Below are 13,267 nucleotides of genomic sequence, written 5' to 3' on the forward strand. Positions count from 1 at the left end.
GCAAGGTTATGAAATTTTGATATCTGTCAATTAGTGAAGTATAAAATTTGGAGTATGGAATCATGATAGTGTTTTGATTATGTCATATGAGAACAAAAAGCAGTCAGAATTATTTAATTGAATTTTATCTTTCTTTCAAACTTAAATTACATACAATTGGACTTGGAAGTTATCCATAACAAAGAGCCTACCCCCTTCAAGACGCCAGATGCCCACTGAAGATATCCATCTTCTTATTTCCTGCACTTAGTAATTCAGTGCAAAATACAAGCAGGTGTTAAGGCAAGATTGCAACAAATCACCTAGTCAGTCTTGAAGCAAGAGATGGAAACGATCTCTAGTTGGTGGCCGAAGGGCAGGCTGTAAGTCTGCACTCTTTGACCCCCTCCAGGGGTCAGAGCACATCTTTTATAGTTCAAAACCACAAGTAGAGCATGTCAGTGCATTAATCATAAGGGGATGTTGCTGATTCAAAATTACAAACAAAAATCATGAGATCTAAATCATATGTAGAATGGGAAGTGGGTCAAAATGACACTATTGGAGTATAATTTAAAGAATGATTACTAACATCTAGACAAACATTCTCTGACGTTCTATGGGGTTAGGTACATTGCACAAGTAAAGTGTACAAGAACAGAAGGAACAATTTTGTCACTTTGCTTTGCCAAATATGCTATGCTAAGCAATTGTTGGTGGGAATAGAGGTGGGAGAAAGCATTCTTATATAAAATGAATTCTCATGGGAGAAGCAATTCTTACGTAAATGAATGAAGTCTAAGGGTAAAAATTGAGATTGTTTGGTGAAGGCACATGTAGTTTAACCCATAACAGTGGTCCCTGCTAAATAAAGACTGGCATGGAGAGCATCCCAAATATCATCCCTTAGTGTCAATTTCTTTCTTATAGAAGACTCAAAGTACCTTACTCTCAAATATTCTCTGGGAGGTATATAAAAACTAAGCATCCTTCGTCAGCTTTAAGAGAATCATAAGGACCAAATATTCAGGCCAACATGTCATTAATTCTAGTATGATAATCACTGATCCTAGAATGGTTTAAGTAGAACCTCACAGCACTTTACTGAGATGCTTATTTTATTTTTTTAAAGAAGGGAAAAAAATCAGTTATATATTCTCACTGTTTTTCCAAGCTCTCCTAATAGTTTGCTTCTTTTCTATAAGAATTTGAAAAAGAGAAGTAAGCTGGGCGTGGTGGTGCACACCCATAATCCCAAGGGCTTGGCAGGCTAAGGCAGGAGGTTCATAAATTCAAATCCAGTCTCAGCAACTTAGCAAGGTCCTCAGCAACTTAGCAAGACACTGTCTGAAAATAAAAAAAAAAAAAAAGAAAAATGAAAAGGGTTGGAAATAAGGCTCTGTGGCCAAGCACCCCTGGGTTCAACACCTGGTATCAAAAATAAATAAATGTGTGTGTGTGTGTGTGTGTGTGTGTGTGTGTGTATAATTCAATGCATTTGAATTACTTGAATTTACAATGATTCATAAGCAAAATTAAATAGTCTATACAATTCTCAGATGCACTTGTTGAGATGCTTACTATGATGTTCAAAGTTCTCTGTACCATCTGCCTTTCTACTTATCCTCATAGGGCTTGACCTCATCCCTATTGCTGTGTAACCACTGCTGTCTCTCCTGAATGCATTCCTTGATCACTCTGTGTCTCACACCATCAACAGTTCCTCTGCTCTCACTTCCACTGGCCATTTCCACTGTGGACAAAGACTGGTTTAAATACCACTGCCTCAGAAAAGCCTTCCCAGATTGTAACAGATGAGTAACTTACTCCCTAAAGTCACCCAGTATTAAAATGTGTCTATATTTATTGAGTCACATAATCTTGAAGGTATCATGCTCTCATTTTTAGTTCAACAATTTTTATTTAAAATACTTTACAATATATTAAAACTACCATGCACAGCTCAGGCTAACCTGAATGATAGAGTTTTGTAGGAAGCATCAGAGATCCAGGATGAGAATATGAGTTTTCAAATTCCATGAAGTGACTCTAATACACTGCCCCACATGCCAGACAAAGGGCATGCTCCAACCATCCAGGTGGTGCCAACATAAATCCAAGAAACCATAGACAGAAAGGAGAAGAAATCACTTGCCTTTTCATATTTGTGAATACACTAATGGATGTAATCTTCATGATGACTCAAAGAGAATGTCAGTTTATATTCATACTTGAAAAAATAATAGCAAGAAAAATATTTCAATGATTAGAGGATAAGGAGAGGAGTCAGAGCCAAGGGAAAATAATGGCATTTTTACTAAGAGTGACAGAAGAAAGATAATCTGGGAATTAGACAGAGTAATACCCACAGTGGAAGAGTGAGCCATGATCCATGGTAACCACAGAGAAGTTTAGGAGGGAAAATGCTTTCATACATTGAACAAAGTAAAGAACATATCTAACTTATGATTTCACAAAATATCATTTCTGAATAATTTTTAAAATTAGGATTTTGTTCTACATGTACTGTCTTCTTTCCGCTATCCAAAGACCTTATAAATTCATAATTTTTACATTATCATAATGTGTTTCTGCAAACTCTTTGAATAACTACAGAAACTATAACAGGTGAAATTGTAATTAGCATAACAGTTAGATGACCTAAAAGCTGAAAACACTAGAATGTACTTCAATATGCTTAAAGTTATCAACACAGAAAACAAATTGGAAAGTCAAAGCTACCATTGTTTTGGAGGCAATTTTGAATAATTGTTGCTCAATAAACTAGTGGGAATGAAAAAGTTTGGGTAGATGCCTTTCAGTATTTGTTTACCCTCCACCCCACCCACTGAATAGTAGTGCATTTTCTCCTTGTATATAACTAGAGTCCACAATGAAATGCTGAGCATCAAAATAATTTAAAAAGTTTGAATTTGAGCACATGATGAATCAGAAATGATTTGGTGTTGGTCACTGAGCTCTGACCAGAATAGCATTTTACCTTGTAGCTACATTTCAAATCTTGGCTTCACAGATTCATAAAGTGAAGCTTTATGGAGTCAAGCTAAAAGGTCCACATTTCTTGAACCTTGAAAGGCAGAGGACATGAAGAAGCTCCTCCTGCTTTGAGGACAGGCAGTTGTGAAGAAAGGGAAAAGTGAAGCAGACATGTTTGCGTGTCTGAGCCTTGTCACACTCTTGGTCTGCTGCAGGGCACCTGCATTGTCCAGGTGAGGTTTTGACTCACAATTTAATCTTTCATGAACTTTTTCTGGGGTGATCAGTGAAATTACATGTATCTTTTGCAATCTATTTTGAAAGTAATATCATATGCTCTTCTACTGTGGTGGTGGCCTATAAGATTAAAGAGAGGAAAAAGAAAAGATAGTTTACTACCTTTGCCCACAGTACTCTCAATGATATGTTGTCATTGTTGATTTTCCAGTTACTACTGATGACACTTGACTACCTGAGACTAGCAAAACAGAAATGACCACCAAATAAGTTTTTAAATTTGAATGATTCCTTTATTGATAATTACTCAAATTATTTGCACTTAGGAAATGAAAATCAGGAAAATGAAAATCACTAAATAAACTGTAATTAATACTCTTTAGAATATATACTTTACATCTGGTTCCTCTGGGTGCTGTCCCCTCTGTGGGGACATGGGGAAAGTGTGTTCACTACACCTGCAGGTTTGACCTGGGGTTGCAGGTAGGTGTTGCCTCAGGAGTTGCTTTTGTACTAGAATAAGAGACTCTCCCATGTGATTCATCTCTGGAATTGCCCCACCTATTCTTCTGTAGTTGCTTGATATTAGGTGGTCACCTGATCCAAGGGCCCATGCACATAGGCAGAATTGGAGCATTTCAGATTCTATCTCTCAAATTCAAGAAGTGACTCAAACTCTAGCAGATAGTAATGGACCTATCATTCAGATGAAGTGAAATGATGCAGGTGTCTTGAAAGCTCTTCTCTCTGATTTTCCTAACTCCTGAAGTTTTGCACTGGAATCAATCACTGATTTCAGCATCAGAAAGAATGTTCTTTTCACTTGAAATGTTCCTAATTTCTAATAGTTTCTTCCACAAAGTATTTTTTCAATGCATAATATGAATGGAAATCATTGTTATGAGTTAAAATCCTTCCAATCTTTGATGAAGGTAAGAAACTGTAAAATTGAACTTTCATTTACATATGAGAATATAGAGTGGTATCTGAGTGAAATTGTGATATTAAATTAAAGCATATGTTTTCACTCCCCCACACAGGACAACTCTGCCTTAGAATTAGGTAATCTTGTTCCATGACAGCAACTGTTTGTCTAACTAAATATACTCAAGTTTTTCCACTCTACATCATATTTTTTATACTGAAATACATTATTAGTTAAGTGAAACCACCAATAATCTCTTCCACAATTTCCTCATGGCATTTTTCACTTCCTTGTTCCTCAATGTATAAACCAAAGGATTGAGCAAGGGAGTCAGGATGGTGTAAAACATTTCCACTTCTTTATCAAAAGAGAAGGCAGATGGAGGCCGTGCATATATAAATATGCATGGGACAAATAACAAGACCACAACAGCAATGTGAGATCTACAGGTGGACAGAGCTTTCCTCCGCCCTTCAGCACTGTGTGTCCTCAGGGAGAACAAGATGACACCATAGGAGACAAGCAACAGGAAGAAGATGATGATGCAGATTAATCCACTGTTGGGGATCACCAGAAGGCCTAGGATGTGGGTATCAGTGCAGGCCAGCTCCAGTAGTGGGTACAGGTCACACATGAAATGATCAATAACATTTGGCCCACAGAAGGGCAGTTGGAAGGTAAAGAGGATCTGGATGATGGAATGCAGGAAGCCCCCTGTCCAGGACACCCCCACCAGAATACCATAGAGCCTCCAGTTCATGATGGAAGAGTAGTGCAAGGGCTTCCAAATGGCCACATAGTGGTCAAAGGCCATGACTGTGAGGTTAATCATCTCTGACCCTGCAAGTAAGTGTTCAGCAAAAAGTTGAATCATGCATCCTTCATAAGAGATGGTTTTCCTTTCATGAATGGAGTCCATGACTATCTTTGATGTGATCACAGAGGAGAAGCACGCATCCAGGAAGGACAGGATGGCCAAGAAGAAGTACATGGGGGAGCCCAGCAGGGGAGGGCTGCAGAGGATGGTCACTACAATCAGCATGTTGCCCACATGCCGGGGTCCAGCCCTAGCAGGAGTCCATGGGTTCCACACTGGTAAACGGGGCGCGGGGAGACAGCGTCGGCGATGGATGGAGAATGAAAGACACAGACTCTAGTTCTGGTGCAATCAATTCCACTTTATTCTGGGGAAGGCTGGGTTTATATACATTTTTCTTCAGGCTATAATGACAATCTTGTGGTTAATATTAAAGAAGATTTCAAAGCACAGGCAGAAATTGTTTTTAACAAGGAACAGAAAATTATGAGAAAACAGTAACCTTACAGATTATCCTTACCTATTCATAATTGTTTTAAGAATATCTAACTACCTCGGTGAACTAATACAATATTTACTTCCTTAATATCTAAACTCTATGTGACCTAAGACTATTCTTATTATTCTCGCGGTTAAAACAATAGACAAGTAATCTCATGTGATTATCTCTACTAGGTCCATCTGGTTAATATCTGAATTGCTGAGTTAAGGGGTACAGGAGGGCAGCGGTCCCAATTGTAATTGTGTACCAGTGTTTATTTTTTTTTGTTTTTTTTTTAATTGTATACAAATGGGATACATGTTGTTTCTCTATTTGTACATAGAGTCAAGGCATACCATTTGTGTAATCATACGTTTACATAGGGCAATGATGTTTATTTTTTTTCCCTTCCCCCACACCCCTCCCACCCCTCTTTTCCCTCTATACAGTCCTTCTTTCCTTCATTCTTACCGCTCTCCTTATCCCTAACCCTAAACCTAACCCTAAACCTAATGCTAACCTCTCCCACCCCCCATTATATGTCTTCATCCGCTTATCAGTGAGATCATTCGTCCTTTAGTTTTTTGAGATTGGCTTATCTCACTTAGCATGATATTCTCCAATTTCGTCCATTTGCCTACAAATGCCATAATTTTATCATTCTTCATTGCGGAGTAATATTCCATTGTATAAATATGCCACAGTTTCTTTATCCATTCATCAACTGAAGGGCATCTAGGTTGGTTCCATGATCTGGCTATGGTGAATTGAGCAGCAATGAACATTGATGTGGCTGTATCTCTGTAGTATGCTGATTTTAAGTCCTTTGGGTATAGGCCAAGGAGTGGGATAGCTGGGTCAAATGGTATTTCCATTCCAAGCTTTCTGAGGAATCTCCACACTGCTTTCCAGAGTGGCTGCACTAATTTGCAACCCCACCAGCAATGTATGAGTGTTCCTTTTTCACCACATCCTCGCCAACACCTATTGTTGCTTGTATTCCTGATAATCGCCATTCTAATTGGGGTGAGATGAAATCTTAGGGTAGTTTTGATTTGCATTTCCCTTATTATTAGGGATGTTGAACATTTCTTCATATATCTGTTGATTACTTGTACATCTTCTTCTGTGAACTGTCTGTTAATTTCCTTAGACCATTTGTTGATTGGATTATTTGTATTCTTCGTGTAGAGTTTTTTGAGTTCTTTATAGATTCTGTAAATTAGCGCTCTATCTGAGGTATGGTTGGCAAAGATATTCTCCCACTCCGTAGGCTCTCTCTTCACATTTCTGATAGTTTCCTTTGCTGAGAGAAAGCTTTTTAGTTTGAATCTATCCCAGTTGTTGATTCTTGCTTTTATTTCTTGTGCTATGGGAGTCCTGTTAAGGAAGTCTGATCCTAAGCCAACAAGTTGAAGATTTGTACCTACTTTTTCTTCTATAAGATGCAGGGTCTCTGGTCTGATTCCGAGGTCCTTGATCCATTTTGAGTTGAGTTTTGTGTAGGGTGAGAGATAGGGGTTTAATTTCATTCTATTTCATATGGTTTTCCAGTTTTCCCCGCACCATTTGTTGAAGAGGCTATCTTTCCTCCATTGCATATTTTTGGACCCTTTGTCTAGTATGAGAAAATTGTATTTATTTGGGTTTGTGTCCATGTCCTCTATTGTGTACCATTGATCTACCTGTCTATTTTGGTACCAATACCATGCTGTTTTTGTTACTATTGCTTTGTAGTAGAGTTGAAGATCTGGTATTGCAATACCCCCTGCTTCGCTCTTGCTACTGAGGATTGCTTTAGCTATTCTGGGTTTTTTATTCTTCCAGATGAATTTCATAATTGCTTGCTCTATTTCTGCAAGGTACATCATTGGGATTTTAATTGGAATTGCATTGAATCTGTATAGCACTTTAGGTAGTATAGCCATTTTGACAATATTAATTGTGCCTCTCCAGGAACATGGGAGATCTTTCCATTTTCTAAGGTTTTCTTGAATTTCTTTCTTTAGTGTTCTGTAGTTCTCATTGTAGAGGTCTTTCACCTCTTTTGTGAGATTGATTCCCAAGTGTTTTATTTTTTTTGAGGCTATTGTGAATGGGGTAGTTTTCCTAATTTCTCTTTCTGAAGATTCATCACTTATGTACAAAAATGCATTGGATTTATGGGCATTGACCTTGTAACCTGCTACTTTACTGAATTCACTTATGAGTTCTAAAAGTTTTCTGGTGGAATTTCCAGGTTCCTCTAAATATATAATCATGTCATCAGCGAACAGGGATAGTTTGAGTTCTTCTTTTCCAATTCGTATCCCTTTAATTTCTTTGGTTTGTCTGATTGCTCTGGCTAGAGTCTCAAGGACGATGTTGAATAGATGTAGTGAAAGAGGGCATTCCTGCCTTGTTCCAGTTTTTAGGGGAAAGGCTTTCAGTTTTTCACCATTTAGAATGATATTAGCCATGGGCTTAGCGTAGATTGCCTTTATAATGTTAAGGAATGATCCCACTACCCCAACTTTTTCTAGTGTTTTGAGCATGAAGGGATGCTGTATTTTATCGAATGCTTTTTCTGCATCTATTGATATAATCATGTGATTCTTAACTTTAAGTCTGTTGATATGGTGAATGACATTTATTGATTTCCGAATGTTGAACCAACCTTGCATCCCTGGGATAAAACCCACTTGATCGTGGTGCACTATCTTTTTAATATATATTTGTATGCGATTTGCTAAAATTTTGTTGAGAATTTCTGCGTCGATGTTCATTAAGGATATTGGTCTGAAATTTTCTTTTCTCGATGTGTCTCTGTCTGGTTTAGGTATCAGGGTAATATTGGCTTCGTAGAATGAGTTTGGGAGGGTTCCCTCCTCTTCTATTTCATGGAATAGTTTGAGGAGTATTGGAATGAGCTCTTCTTTAAAGGTTTTGTAGAACTCGACTGAGAACCCATCTGGTCCTGGACTTTTCTTTGTTGGTAGGCTTTTGATGACCTCTTCTATTTCATTGCTTGAAATTGGTTTATTTAAGTTGTGTATGTCCTCCTCGTTCAGTTTAGGTAATTCATATGTCTCTAGAAATTTGTTGATGTCTTCGAGGTTTTCTGTTTTGTTGGAGTATAGATTTTCGAAATAGCTTCTAATTATGTTTTGTATTTCACTCGTGTCTGTTGTGATGTTTCCTTGTTCATTCCGAATTTTAGTAATTTGAGTTTTCTCCCTCTTTCTCTTTGTTAGTGTGGCTAAGGGTTTATCAATTTTGTTTACTTTTTCAAAGAACCAACTTTTTATTTTGTTAATTTTTCCAATTGTTTCTTTTGTTTCAGTTTCGTTGATTTCGGCTCTGATTTTAACTATTTCCTGTCTTCTACTACTTTTGGTATTGGTCTGCTCTTCTTTTTCTAGCGCTTTGAGCTGTAGTGTTAAGTCGTTTATTTGTTGATTTCTACTTCTTTTTTTAAATGCACCCCATGAAATAAATCTTCCTCTAAGTACTGCTTTCATAGTGTCCCAGAGATTTTGATATGATGTGTCTTTGTTCTCGTTTACTTCTAAGAATTTTTTTATTTCCCTCCTGATGTCTTCTGTTATCCATTCATCATATAATAGTGTATTATTTAATCTCCAGGTATTGGAGAAGTTTCTGTTTTTTATTCTGTCATTTATTTCTAATTTCAATCCATTATGATCTGATAGAATACAAGGTAGTATCTCTATCTTCTTGTATTTGCTAACAGTAGCTTTTGGCATAAAATATGGTCTATTTTAGAGAAGGATCCATGTGCTGCTGAGAAGAAAGTGTATTCATTCTTTGTTGGATGGTATATTCTATAAATGTCCGTTAAGTCTAAATTGTTGATTGTCTTGTTGAGATCTATAGTTTCTTTATTCAATTTTTGTTTGGACGATCTATCCAGTGGTGAGAGAGGTGTGTTAAAATCGCCTAGTATTATTGTGTTGTGGTCTATTTGATTTCTGGAATTGAGAAGGATTTGTTTGACGTACGTGGATGAGCCAATGTTCGGGGAATAGATATTTATGATTGTTTTGTCTTGCTGATTTATGCTTCCCTTAAGCAGCATGTAATGTCCTTCTTTATCCCTTCTGACTAGTTTTGGTTTGAAGTCCACATTATCTGAAATGAGGATGGATACTAGAGTGTTTTTGCTGTGTCCATGTGCATGGTATGTTTTTCCCCATCCTTTCACCTTTAGTCTATGGATGTCTCTTTCTATGAGATGAGTCTCTTGCAGGCAGCATATTGTTGGATTTTTCTTTTTAATCCAATCTCCCCAGTCTATGTCTTTTGATTGATGAATTCAGGCCATTGACATTCAGGGTTATTATTGTGATATGATTTGTATTCCCAGTCAATTGACTCATATTTGTTTTTGACATGATTTGGTTTCTCCTTTATTTGGCTATTCCTTTAAGCTAGCGCCTCCTGTTGCTGATTTGCATCATTGTTTTTCATCTCTTCCTCATGGAATATTTTGCTGAGAATGCTCTGTAATGCTGGCTTTCTTTTTGTAAATTCCTTTAGCTTTTGTTTATCATGGAAGGATCTTATTTCATCGTCAAATTTGAAGGTAAGTTTTGCTGGGTATAAGATTCTTGGTTGGCATCCGTTTTCTTTCAGGGCTTGGTATATGTTGTTCCAGGCCCTTCTAGCTTTTAGGGTCTGGATTGAAAAATCTGCTGATATTCTTATTGGTTTCCCTCTGAATGTAATTTGATTCTTTTCTCTCGCGGCCTTTAAAATTCTGTCTTTATTTTGTATGTTAGGCATTTTCATATAATGTGCCTTGGTGTGGGTCTGTTGTAATTTTGTATGTTTGGAGTTCTATAAGCCTCTTGTACTTGGTTTTCCATTTTACTCTTCAGATTTGGGAAATTTTCTGTTATTATTTCATTGAATAGATTGTTCATTCCTTTGGCTTGTTTCTCTAAGTCTTCCTCAATCCCAATAATTCTTAAATTTGGCCTTTTCATGATATCCCATAATTCTTGTAGATTCTGTTCATGATTTCTTACCATCTTTTCTGTTTGGCCAACTTTGCTTTCAAGATTAAATAATTTGTCTTCAATGTCTGAGGTTCTTTCTTCCAGGTGTTCTATCCTATTGGTTATGCTTTCTATGGAGTTTTTAACTTGGTTTATTGTTTCCTTCATTTCAAGTATTTCAGTTTGCTTTTTTTTCAGTATCTGTAACTCTTTATTGAAATGATCTCTTGCTTCCCGTATTTGCTCTTTTAACTGTTGATTGGTGCGTTCATTTAATGCCTGCATTTGCTCTTTCATCTCCTCCTTCAATGCCTGCATTTGCTCTTTCATCTCCTCATTAGCTTCCCTGATCGTTTCAATTACATACATTCTGAACTCCCTTTCTGACATTTCTTCTGCTGTGCTGTCATTGGGTTTTATTGATGTAGTATCTAGGTTTGTTTGGGACATTTTCTTCCCTTGTTTTCTCATATTGGTCAGCTGTCAGTGGGACCCTGAGATATTGCAGTTTTCCGCTATTGGCTTATAGTGTCCCGGTAGATTTCCAGTGTATCACCTCCCAGCGTTCAGTAGCCTGATGTCTTGGAGGAATCTGATAAAGCAGTGCATCTGAAGAAAACTTCCCCTAGCCCCCTACTGGTTCCATGGTTTGGAACTGGTTCTGTGCGGAAATGCTCTCACTGTGGGCCTGCACCGTGCACCTGGCTGTGTGGGAGGAGCCCACTGCTGGAGTGTGGAAGGCTACCTTGGGAAGACTCTAGCTGCCCTGCCTGGCTCTGATAAGCCACCTCTATCTGGGCCTGCCACCCGGGCCAAGATTTACCCAGTGGGCAGACTCACCTGTGGCTCTATTTCAGTCCGAGTCTCTCAATGCCTCCCCTTCTTAACTCCTGGGTTCTGGAGCGACTGGGGGTGCAGTCTCCCTCTAGGCCGCCATCTTGGATCGCCCTGTGAAGAAAGCCTGCAGCCGGAGTGGGCAGAGCCGCCTGAAGAGGTCTCTGGCTGCCCTGCCCTGATCCCAGAGGCTGCTTGCAGATCGAAGCTCTCTGTTGGTTTGGGGACTTGTGGCTGGTTCTATGTAGAAAACCTCTCACTGGGCGGTCTGGTCTGAGAAGCTAGACTTGAAAGGCACCTCCCACCGCAGGGGTTCAGGCTACTTGGGGAGGTCTCTGGCTGCCCTATCCTGGTCCCTGAAGCTGCTTGTGTGCCGGAGTACACTGCGCTGCTCTGGCTCCGGGACTCGGAGCTTGTTCTGGTCAGAAAGGCTCTCACTAGCGGGCCAGTTCCATTCCGAGAACCTGGAGAAGCTGGCTGTGTGGGTGGGGCCCACTGCCGGAGTGCGCAGGGCTGCCTGTGGATGACTCTAGCTGCCCTGCCCGGCTCCAATAAGCCACCTCTATCTGGGCCTGCCACCCGGGCCGAGCTTTACCCAGTGGGCAGACTCACCTGTGGCTCTATTTCAGTCCGAGTCTCTCAATGCCTCCCCTTCTTAACTCCTGGGTTCTGGAGCGACTGAGGGTGCAGTCTCCCTCTAGGCCGCCATCTTGGATCACCCCCACCAACATTTTTTATAGGGGTGACATATTCTTTGTAGGAAGGAAGGAATGTTATGAAATCTTATTCTTATACCTCACCACCACACATGAACAAAACCATCGTTAAAATTTAACCAGCCTGTTGGAGACAAAGGCAGATCTACAACTATTTTCTCCAGAGGCTTTCAGGGACTCATTGTATGGTTGCAAAATTATTTTTAATTTTGTTAGTGGTAAAGACCCATTGTTTTTCAGATTGTAGGTAATATTTTCTGGAATTTTTGTTGTATTCCCTTCGTCCCCTTAAGCAATCCATTCAGACTGAAATGAGTAATATATTATCAGAGAAAACACCATGCTTCGGAGCAAAACATCTGGCAATTCCTTTTAGGATGAGCCTTTGTAATCATCCTCCAGAGGATCTTTGTCAAGCACTGGATGGAATTCTGGATGCCCCCGCACCCACAATAGTTGCAATGTAGACCAACAAAAACAAAATGAATACTATCTTCTGAACAGTGGGATTCTGCGAAAGCCCCAGTAGAACAAATTCAGTTACAAAGCTTTGGTTTTTCATGATTTCTAATGAAATGGTTAAAGTAAAACTGATGATGCAAATCTGCAGTATGATAAAAAAATATATGATTAGTTTATAAATGTCACCACCAACAAGCTGCTATACACTCATGATGGTTTTGTTTTGTTTTGTTTTGTGGTACAGTCTGGGCGGCTTAACCACTGAGACACATTCTTAGCCTTTTTTGTTTTCTTTTTATTTTGAGACAGTCTCAATAGTGGCTCATGGGTTTGCTAAGTTGGTGAGGCCTGCTTTCAAGATGTGAGCCTCTCCAGGCCTGTGATTAGAGGATTATGCCCCATCCCAGGCTACTTACGACTTTCTCATTACTATTGTGACTACTGCTTATTATTATCACTGAGAACAAAAATTAGAAGTTTGTCAAAGGTAGTTATCAGAGGTCAGATACAATTGAGGTAGGCGTAAACTATAGAATACTTCAAAATGCCAGAAATTTAATAAGGGGAAAAGAAAGCATTCACATTGTTTAAAGAAAAAGAATATATATATATATATATATATATATATATATATATATATATATATTTAATTTTAAGTGATTTTGATAATTTAACAGTGACTTCTAGCATAAGTGATTGGGAAACTTTCCAAAACTACACAAGGACTGTGATTTATTAACCATGTCTGTGGTGGGAATGAAAACCAGTGTGCCAACTCTTCCTGGAGACAGTCTTATCTATAAAATGAATTAGAAAAAT

At 38.6% G+C, this 13,267-nt stretch overlaps 1 protein-coding gene across 1 annotated transcript; it reads right to left on the reverse strand.

Moving 5' to 3' along the window:
- Positions 1 to 4,367: 4,367 nt before the first annotated feature.
- LOC124959772 (olfactory receptor 4C15-like) lies at positions 4,368 to 12,557 on the reverse strand. Its single transcript, XM_047518155.1, has 2 exons — positions 12,439 to 12,557; positions 4,368 to 5,190 (listed from the first exon to the last, which is right to left on the reverse strand). The coding sequence occupies exons 1-2, from the start codon at positions 12,546 to 12,548 to the stop codon at positions 4,368 to 4,370; spliced, it is 933 nt and encodes a 310-aa protein (XP_047374111.1). The 5' UTR covers positions 12,549 to 12,557.
- Positions 12,558 to 13,267: the final 710 nt, after the last annotated feature.

This window comes from Sciurus carolinensis, chromosome 11 (genome assembly GCF_902686445.1).
Source record: "Sciurus carolinensis chromosome 11, mSciCar1.2, whole genome shotgun sequence".
Taxonomy (NCBI): domain Eukaryota; kingdom Metazoa; phylum Chordata; class Mammalia; order Rodentia; family Sciuridae; genus Sciurus; species Sciurus carolinensis.